This window comes from Ascaphus truei, chromosome 2, assembly GCF_040206685.1.
Source record: "Ascaphus truei isolate aAscTru1 chromosome 2, aAscTru1.hap1, whole genome shotgun sequence".
Classification (NCBI taxonomy): domain Eukaryota; kingdom Metazoa; phylum Chordata; class Amphibia; order Anura; family Ascaphidae; genus Ascaphus; species Ascaphus truei.
In genome coordinates this window covers 253,488,560-253,499,494 of record NC_134484.1, presented here as the reverse complement: position 1 = coordinate 253,499,494, position 10,935 = coordinate 253,488,560, and the positions used below count along the sequence as shown (strand labels likewise).

Genomic DNA, 10,935 nt, shown 5'->3' with positions numbered 1-10,935 from the left:
ACGTATCTTAAAATACTGTGCGTGAATAACACTTCTAAAAGCACTGAAGGACCAAAATGGAGACTATATTTCTAAAATCAACTGGAGGCTTCCAAAGTGTACAGTACGTGTCCAGTTAGTTTTGTTGATTTTCTTACATTTTCATAAATATATTTTATATGCATTTCTTTGCACGTACCAATGTGTTACTTGTATATTTCCTCATTGAACCGAACCATTAACTATTTCACGTACGCCTTTTATTTTCCACTTGCAAACCTAAATGCTTTTAAAAACCATTTCAAGGAATGACTACACCCGACTCCCATCAAATGCACTTAAATACTGCAGCACTATTACAGTATATCCTGAACACACTTACAGTTGTTGTTAACCATCAGTCTTTCCCCTCACCAATTACAGTGAGAACTCTGAAAAGGTTTATTTTATGAATAATACACTTACCTGCAATAAATCAACATCACGCCTGTACTGTCTGTGGTGTTGACCCTACTTCAAAGAGCTACATATAATCAGCTCGACAAGAATAACATACTACTATTTTCCCTTGCAAGTCATTTTAATTGATAATAGTTTAAATTACATGAATAAACAACAGTGCTAATAAATGGATAGCACCATTGAACATTGTACATTTGAGTTAAAGTAGCATAGTGCTTTACAGCCCATAGTCGTTAGCAGAAAATGACAGGGAAAACCTTGCCTGTTACAACACTGCATTTCATTCCATGATCCAGCCTATAAAATAATCCAAAACGTTTCTCTAATAATTAGGGGAGATTGCCACAATATCCCAAATAAAGTTAGTGCAGCAAACTGCAGTTAGGCTACTGGGCTCAAACATGGGCATATAGATCGAATCATACACTACATAGCACTGAACGGTTAATGCCATCTGCCCACTTTTACTAATAGGATTTCACAATGGTATTCATTTTGCCAAATAAGGCTCCCCACTACCCTTTTCTGTTAACTAATCAATCTTTTATTGCATTGTTCCTGAAATACACACAAGCATAACAAAACAAAAAAGGAATAGAAGTAGAAAAACTGCATGTTTTTCGCTTCAATTAAAAAAAAGAAAAGAAAAAAGGTCTGTACGAATCCTTGTCATCTGTATTTGGTAAAAACACACAACTTAAGCAAGAAATATTAAAGACAATCATGAACACAATTTTACATCACTATTAGTTCCGCAAGCGTCATGGGCGTTTCAATCTTCCGTTCACACGCAGAAATGTCATCAGACTCGGAATATCAATTCCTGTAAGAAAAAAATAATGTAAAATACACACACACACACACACACACACACACACACACACACACACACACACACACACACACACACACACACACACACACACACACACACACACACACACAATAATGGCATTATAGTGACCACTTGTATCCCCTTCTATGCAAGAGTCACCAATTCATGGCTCTGAAATGTGTTGCAGGCCCATTTAGCATTGAAGGAAGGTAGAGTACTGATGCAGCCCAACTTCCAGACCGCAGGCATCCAGTACACAATCATGGAGCTATTGCAGGATGCCTGCGGCCATCTCATTCCCTGAAGCTGCAGGAAAAAAGTGTGGTTGTTTTCTGCAGTTCCAGGCAAGGTACGTCGGGATACATTCGAAGTTATTCACTGCCCATATCTCACCTAGACAATATCGGTCTCATTCAAAAAACAAAAACAAGAGGCAAACTGGAGACAGAGACAGTAAGTAGTGTATCGACTGTGTTGTTCACTTAAATAAGCCATAAGATGTTTTATGTAATAGCACCACTCTGGCGGAAGCATTAGTCATTAAAAAAAAAAAGTTACCTTTATTGTGAGCTTCCCAGATCAACAAGGACAAGCTCAGAAAGTCCTAGTTTTACGTTTCCAATATCAATATTTTGTACCTCCAGCAAATGCATTTACACTTAGAGCATTTACAGTGCTCTACAACAAATAGTAGGAAGGCCTGAAGAGCATCCAGACTTTATGTTGAACAAGACTTGTTTGGCTAGGTTTATTATACTTCAAACTAAATAATCGTGTAAACATATCAAACATTTACACTACTTGTTACATCCATTTCCAGATCTTAAAAGTGTGCGCGAGTGTGAGAAGTTGTACTTTGCTGCTCAATAAAGCATAATGACATGCAGCTCATCCAGCAAGTGGAAAATTCCTGCTCTGTGAATTAAGACCTTTAGAAACAAGAAAGTCTACATCTATCCATATATGGCTCCATGTAGCAGACCCCTGCAAGCAAAGCAGCCACAGTTTCTGGCACAAGAGGATTTGGCAAAGTAAATATTTTACCAGTGCCATTGGTTTTAAAAGTTACTAGCTTAGAAACAAATGGGCACTCATTGTCCTCTATCAATTTCTTAAACTGCGTTGTGAAGCATAAGGCCGCGTCCATGGATAGTGCTTGCGGGCGGAGGCGCGCTTCCGCTCGGCACTGAGCCCCTACAGCCGCAATGAGATCGGCTTTAGTAGGGGCTCGCCTACGCTTCCGCAAGCGCTTGTGGAAGCGTAGGTCTTAGGAAAATTTTAAATCTACGGGCTTGCCGGTCACATGAGCGGTTCGCCCAATGAGGGCGAACCAGCTCCGTGACGTCACTGGCCCGCCCGCCGACACGCCCCCGGACGGCGCGCTGTCTAAGGCCAGGGAAAGCACCCGCTTTCCCTCAGCCTCAGCGCACCTCCGCCCGCCAGCAATAACCATGGCCGAGGCCTAATTGTACCAAAAAGAAATGCACAAAGAAAGAAAAACAAACAAGAAAAGGATGAATTCAATTACCGCTGAAGGATGGATTTGTAGCAGCAACTCTCTGGAATATGTTGACCACCTCGGATGAATCCATGTTTTTAATGCTTTTAAAGAACAATTCAGTGGCTTCATTTTTGCTCACGGGGATGTGCGGCGCAGCGTTCGGTGTTGCTGATAAAGGTATTTCATGCATAACGTTGGTGGGGAAGGCAGAGGAAGAAGATACGTCCCTGTCGGCTGCAGGAGGAGAGTGGTCATTAGAGGTCAGCCACGCAGAAGAAGTCCGCAGTCTCATTTCAGGGGCCATTGAATGATTGTGTGGGTTAGAACTAAATGTATTTATTTATTTATTTATAAAATGTTTGACCAGGAAGTAATACATTGAGAGTTACCTCTTGTTTTCAAGTATATCCTTGGCATAGTTATGACAAATACATGGTTACAAATACATAGTTACATTAAGTGAGCAGGAAGTATACATTATATACACAAGACATAGCATGCACAGTTAGAGTTAATATATATTATAGGCGTATGAAACAGTTACAGACCAGGTTAAAATGTGAGACCGCTTGAGTTTTGAAAAAACTTGGACGGGTAAATGCACAGTAATCAATACTACGTGTAGTGACTTTTTATGGCCTCTACCCACAAACCCATTTCTGTGAGACAGGCCAGCAACTTAATGCCAAGCAAAGGACTGAAGGGTGCAATCCAGCATGCTCTGTATAAAAAAATATATATTGCTTGTTGATCACCACTTTTAGTATACATTTTGATGCTTTGAACTGTGATTCTTAATCATGAGATATCTACTTTTAATTGTTAGGTTTCAGGGCTGTATATGAATACATTCAGTTCAGTGCATTTTATAACAATTATAAAAAGAACTCAAAATAAAAAGCAGAGCTCTACATTTTGTAACTTTTTTCCCCCACAGTACTTTGCTTCGATAGAGATATATATAAAGATACACACACACACACACACACACACACACACACACACACACACACACACACACACACACACACACACACACACACACACACACACACACACACACACACACACACACACACACACACACACACACACAAATTGTTGCAATTCTAACCCTTTTTCTCGCAGTGTGTTAACAAAAACTCTACGGCAGCAAAGCGTTTAAAAGCTAGCACAATCAAGAGTTACCCGCAATTGCAGGGAGCTACATTTATCTGGGCAGTTTACAAATGCCTTGTCTTTCAGGTTTACCTGCAGAAACATTGATGGGCTCTTCAACCGTACTGTCTGCAGGAGTTGAACATACCTAAGTAAAAACAGTATGAATAGAGACAATACATGTGAAGGAGAACCGTTTGATGTTCTGTACACCAATATGTACAGGACGGACGAGTGAACTATGAATGTCCTGTTGGTTTATTAAGCCCAGTACACAGTGGGCTTCATAACGAGTAACTTTGAGTTAGTGAGCACTGGGTAGGGCTTATATGTGCCCGGCAACCCAGTCCCTGCTTCTGATAACAGGAGCCAAGCTTACAATCAAAACATGGACACTGCATCTGCCTTACACCCTTTGATGGGCTCAACCTACATAAGTTTACATTATCCCATTTTGATATTTCTTTAGGATATTTCGCATCTTGTGGAAGAATTTCCCACGCGGTCCTCTCCCCACCCCACATCCCCTTTCATACTGCATTAAAGTGAGTATTTACCTCTTTTTTACACTCTTCACGATACTTTACTAGCGCCTTCGTAAAATTCCGGGTAATTTTGCTGATAAACGAAGCATCGTCATCATTTTTTATCTCAAACGTTTTCTGTGTAGAAAAAAAAAAGGGGAAGCCTGTTCAAGAACAATCCTTTTTATGGTATAGAAAATAAAAATGAGTATATATATATTTGTATATTATTAAATTAGTCAAATGCAGTGTATACTATACTGTTAACATAAGACTATCTTATCTAAATCATACATTTGAAATAAATAAATGACTTGTGTACGACCACACACACACACACACACACACACACACACACACACACACACACACACACACACACACACACACACACACACACACACACACACACACACACACACACACACACACAAATCAAAGATTTTACCACGTAATCAAGAAACGCTGCATTCTCTCTAAATTCATCCGCAAATTCCTATGAAAAAGAAGAAAGAAAACAATGTCCTCCACAATTTGAAACAGTCTCGAGACACAAATTATTTTGTGTGTTTCTTTATGCACAATTCATGTAAAAAGGGAGCAAAATAATGAGCAAATTAGTTTTTTTCCAGGAACAGTTTATTTATTCAGCTATATAAAATGGATAAAGGACAGGGTCATGCTGTTCCACAAGTAGACCCAGAATGCGATAAGATGGTACGTACACGCATGCGTATACTACCAGGAATCAAGGCAAATCGCTGTTCATGATTTCTATCAGCTGTTAGAATGTAGTGAATGAATCCATTGTGTTTACAAGGGCCCTTGAATTATATAGCAGTGAAACACAATGAAACGACAAATAATTTAATGTAAATTGGTCTCCCAAAAAAACAAAACAAACATTTAAAGAGATTTCACTTAATTGGATATGTTAATTGGGTGACTGTTAAAGGGAACTGCCTTTTTCCCCCCGTCACACTCTCCCCTTCTCTTGGACCCCCACACTGTATCACTATTGCCTCTTTCTGTATCCCTCATTGGGGCCGACTCATCAGGCTCTGGTACGAGTTTGCGCACCCTATCCCGCGTTAACTCCCCCTGACTTGAATAGGAGTGCACGCTGGATCGGTTGCAGTAACATATAACGGCGTCTAATGAATCTGCCCCAGTGTGTGATTCCTTCCTATAACTGTGGACCCCCTTGTAAGTCTGCTGGATCACCATAGGGAGAGCAGGACCATAGTTTTGGAAACACTACCTTATGGCATCCTGGGAAATAATGTACCAATACGCTATTATTTTCCAAAAAAAATACATTTAAAATAAATTAAAAAATAAAAATCACACTAGACACTGGATGTCATTGCCACCTCTTTTCCCAAGTAGTTTGAGGGTATGAAAGTTAACCCCGTGGACACTTTGTGTAATTATAACCCATTTGTCAAACCACAACTCACATTATCTGCAGATCCTCCTTCAGTTACTGAATCCCTGGAAGAGGAAAAATAAAAAGGATATGCTTTGTGTAACAGTAATTTTTAATGGCAAAATACATTAGCTATGTGAAGAGCCAAAAAAAAAAAAAGTGTAAACACCGAGACAAACGCATAGAATGAATCTTCCTCCCTCCTGTAGCTCACCAGTGCTGGGTACATGCATCTTTTGGGCGCACTGTTGCCTGCCCCCTATATCTTTGGACAAGGTTGCAAGGACCTCACTCTCGTTCTCTGCGCGATGGGAATGGATTCAATCCAGAGATACGCGCACCGGCTACTGCGCCTGTCTCATATGTGAAATGTGAGTGTATTTTATTACCATTTGCCGTGTACAATATGGTTTTCAAGACTTACAACACAACGAGAGTATTTTTCATCATTTATGAGTGAAACGGGAAGACTGCTGCATCACCCCTGTGGGACACACACTGAGGTCCCTTCAAGCATTTGCTCCGTTCAGAGAAAGAACGAGTCTCTGATATGCCATATCCATTTGCAAAATGTGTGAGTGGAATTAATCTACATTTCACCTAATAAACCTCATCATTATATTGTTTGCAGTATTGTGTTTTTTTATCTTATGTTTCCAGATCCATGCTGTGAACATCCTGCACTCCCCCCACTTGGAAGGCATCAAGAATTGAATAGACTTAAGGAAAAAAAGTCTATAGAGGGTACTTTAGCGGCTTTACAATTATTACCACAACTCATTTATACACTGTTTGGTGGTGTTTAATATTTATATATAATCACTATTTATGTCATCACTATTGAATTATAATATTTGTCCACTTTAGATTCACATGTTTTATTTATCTAAACAATTGGTCGGTTTTGCACAATTATTTCACATTCTGTGCACTTGCATTGGAAATGTTCAATTCACTCAGCTGGTCAAGAGCGCCCGATTGCCATACAAAAGGCATAGACTTGGATAGTGTAATCTATACAGATATGCAACCGCTCCACATCTCATTTTTAATTTTTTTCAATGACTTCGTTTAGAAGAATGGTTGGGTTAACCCCTTCACAACAATAAGATCCATGACACCAGAGTGCCACAGACCTTCCAGCATCATGACTGGTTACATAGTCGTGCCGCACCCACAGATGTCTAAACATAGGAGGAGATCCGCCTCTTCTGCTTAGGTCACTTTCCCCGCTCTCAGACGGAGCAGCGTGACATTCCCTAGACACAAAAACGGTGAGGACGTTCTTTGAATGCCACCATGGACAATACTGATGTGCCGGACCAGCCTTTAAATACAAGTCAAATATAAAACAAAACAAAAAATAGAGTAACGGAGTGCCAGACCAGCTACTGTATTCTGTTTCATATCTACCTAGAGTTGTGGTACAGCTCTGATCACCTGCAGTTTATGGACAGTTGCTGATTACTGCGATACATGTTGTAGTAAGTTTTCATTTCTTGGTTACATTTTTGGGAGATTTAGGAAAGCATATAGCATTGTAAATTAAGTAAAATATCGACCTATATTGTATATAAGATTTAGACCTATCGTTTCTTCGGTTGATGTAGAAAATAATAATAATACACATAGATATACACACATATACATATATATACACACACACACTCACCGATGCAGTGAAGATTGGGGTTGTGAATCTAGGAAAAGAAAAAGCCCCATTACTATTAATTTTTGACATCAACTACATCTGTGACAAAAAAATAATAATGTTAAATACATGTAAATATGAATATGCACATATATTTTTAACATATGTGGGTGCCTCCGTGAAACCTGGGTGTACCATATCACAAGTAGCAGCGGAGCAAAGAAAATGTACTATCAAATCTTTTATATTGTTTTATTCGTTTATTGTGCTTTTGTGTGTGTGGCAGTGCCAGGGACCATCTTTTTTTGCAATTTATAGGTAAGAAACCATATCATTAAGAATGCATATCCTGTAGGAAATCAGAGGTCAAAGGTGCAATCCCATGTCGCCGGTCAGTAAACAAACTGTTGTAAAGCATGTAACAATCTAATTTCTCTAAACAAAATCTAACCACACTAATGGCCAATAGTTAGCTTTCATTATCCAATGATATCTCACAAAGGGAAACATTAATTCTCTCGACTCCAGTAATGGCAATCAGATATCTCCCTGAATCAACATCCTTCCATTGTGTATTTACTTGGTGCAACCCTGTACCTTTCTAAAAAGATGTACAACCTATTTTTTTTGAAGATTTCTACTGTATCTGCCATCACAGTCTTCATGGGTGATGTATTCCACATCGTAACTGCCCTTACTGTAAAGAACCCTTTCCTTTGTTGCTGGTGAAATCTCCTTTTCTCCAACCTTAAGGGTTAGACGCTACTATTCAAATGTAAACAAACCTAATTTAGCTAGCCTCGCCACATAAATAAGATGTTCCAGCCTCTTTACTAATTTGGTGGCTCTTCTCTGCACTTTTTCTAGTTCTATAAAAGTTTTTTTTTAATGGAGTGGTGTCCAAAATGGTCCTTCATATTCAAGGTGTGGTCTTACTAATGCTTTATAGAGTGGCACGATTATGCTTACTTCCCTTCCAGCTATACCCCATTTAATGCAAGTTAAGATCTTATTTGCCTTTGTCTGGCATTGGGCACTATTGCAAAGTCTGCTGTCTACAAGCACTCCTAAATCCTTCTCCAGCAAGGATTGACCTACTTTTGCCCCATTTAATTTATAAGTTGCCAGTTAATTCTTGTTTCCCAAATACATAACCTTACATTTATCTGCATTAAACCTCATCTGCCATTTACCTGCCTAATTTTCCAGTCTATACAAGTCATTTTGGAGAGAAATTCCATCCTGCTCTGATTTTACTACCTTACACAATTTAGAGTCAATAGCAAAGATTGAGACTTTGCTCTCTATTACAACCTCAAGGTCATTAAAATGCACTGGTCCCGGTACTGAACCTTGAGGGGCTCCATTTACAACTTTAGTCCAACCCGAAAAGGTTCCATTAATAACTCTGTTACCAATCTTTCAGCCAGTTTTCAATCAAGGTGCAAATATTTTTACCCAAACCAATTTGCTTTATTTTATACACGTACCTCTTGGGGAACCTCATCAAAAAAGTATTTGCAAAAATCTCAGTAGACCACATCAACTGCATTACCCTAGTGTAAATTCCTACTTACCGCCTCAAATAACCTAAGCTTAGTTTGGCATGACCTATCCTATAAATCCATGCCGACTTACTAATAATTTTGTTATCCATTAGGTATTCCTTAAATATTATCCCCTACTAAACCAAGTAGCTTCCCCACTATTAATGTCGGGCTTACAGGTCTGTAATTACCTAGTTGTGATGTGCCTCCCTTTGTAAATATAGGCACAACGTCTGCTTTACGTCAATCTTGTGGTACTGAGCCTGCGGAAAGACACTCCATGAATATTAAATATAATGGTTTGGCTATTATTGAACTTTGCTCCTTGAAAACCCTTAGGTGCATGCCATTGGGGCCAAGTGTTTTATTTACTTTAAGATGAATCAAGTTGCTTATGCACTTCTTTCTCAGTGAACCAATTGTTTATTGATATAGTTTGTGGCTTCCTCCTTTAGCAATTGACTCCTCCTTGGTAAATACAGGGGCAATGCAGTTATTTAATACCTCTGCCGTTTCCTTATCTCACACTGAAAGGGTCCTATATTTGCTTTCCTAATTTGCTTTGTTATTAAGGTACTTAAATCACTTTTAGAGTTGATCTTACTTTATATTGCAATGTTTTTTTTCATTTTCAATTTTTGGTAATCGGATTACCCTTTTGCAACTTTTATTACATTCCCTATAATTCTGATACGATGCCTCCGTCCCTTCTGACTTCAAGAATCTAAATGCCTGCCTCTCCCTTTCCATTTCCTCCCCTGTTTATTTAGTCACATTATTATTAATTTAATGTTGGTTTATGAAGTGCCAACATATTTCGCAGTGTGGTACAATGGGGTAAAAAGTTATGTATATTACAAAAACAGAGCTACAAACAAGTGAGGACAAACATACACAAACAGATACAAAGAGGTAGTGAGGGTCCTGTTCGTGAGAGCTGACAATCTAGAGGAAATGAGGGACAATGTTGAAACAAGAAGGTAAAGTGGCTGCTCATTGTAAAATAAGATGTGGCTTAAGTTAGAATATGGCCAAGACTGACAGCTAAAGCCATTAAGGTTTTGGGGGAATGGCTGGAGATTGTTCTAGCCACACAGCTGGTCCCAATGGGATTGGATGTTAGAGGTAAGGTGAGTAGTGTAGGGAGCAGTAGAAGTGGAGTGGTGAGTGAGGTAAAGGAGTCAAGCAGCAGTATTTTGGATTGGAGTTGAGAGAGGCGGACACAGAGAATGACAACTAACAGAAGGTTGCAGTAATCGAGACATGAGCGAGTGGATTAGGATTTTAGTTGCATCACGAGTGAGAAAAGGGCGTGTGTTAGCGATATTTAGAACGTGGAAATGGTAGGACTTCGTTAGGGACTAAATGTGAGGAATGAGGGAGAGATCAGAGTGGAGAGATCAGAGTCAAAGATGATCCTTAGACAGCGGGCTTGGTGTTAAGGAGATTGCGATATTATTGACAGTGAGGCAGTGTTGCTGTAGTGGTGGCAGTTGAAGGGGGGAAGAATATGAATTATTTTTTTGGACATGTTAAGCTTCAGGTAGCGGTGAGACATCCAGGAGGAGATTGCAGAGACACAGGACAGGAGAGAGAAAGGGAGAGGTAAATTTGTGTGTCATTGTCATAAAGATGATACTGAAAGCCAAAAGACTGTATTAGTTCACCAAGAGGTGGAGAGTGGGAAGAGCAGAGGGCCAAGGACAGAGTCTTCTGGGACTCCAACAGAAAGAGGGAGTGAAGCGGGAAACACTGAAGGAGTGGTTGGAAAGGTAGGAAGTGAGCCAGGAGAAGGTTGCATCAGGGAGGCCAATGGAGTGGAGAATGTTTAGGAGAAGGAGGTGATCAA

The 10,935-nt window shown here is 39.6% G+C and overlaps 1 protein-coding gene across 6 annotated transcripts in view; it reads right to left on the bottom strand.

Annotated features, from left to right (window-relative positions):
• Positions 1–540: 540 nt before the first annotated feature.
• The window catches only part of LOC142487220 (uncharacterized), a 52,233-nt gene continuing 41,838 nt past the window's right edge, over positions 541–10,935 (bottom strand). For 5 of the 6 annotated variants that reach the window (XM_075586093.1, XM_075586097.1, XM_075586094.1 and 2 more), the window contains 7 exons: positions 7,561–7,588; positions 5,920–5,953; positions 4,908–4,955; positions 4,493–4,597; positions 4,029–4,083; positions 2,805–3,011; positions 541–1,264 (listed from right to left, as the gene is read on the bottom strand). In XM_075586093.1, coding sequence (XP_075442208.1) covers positions 1,203–1,264; positions 2,805–3,011; positions 4,029–4,083; positions 4,493–4,597; positions 4,908–4,955; positions 5,920–5,953; positions 7,561–7,588 — 539 coding nt within the window. In that variant the 3' untranslated portion in view covers positions 541–1,202. The remainder of the gene's footprint in view (positions 1,265–2,804; positions 3,012–4,028; positions 4,084–4,492; positions 4,598–4,907; positions 4,956–5,919; positions 5,954–7,560; positions 7,589–10,935) is intronic. The other variant, XM_075586098.1, reaches the window with a different exon arrangement.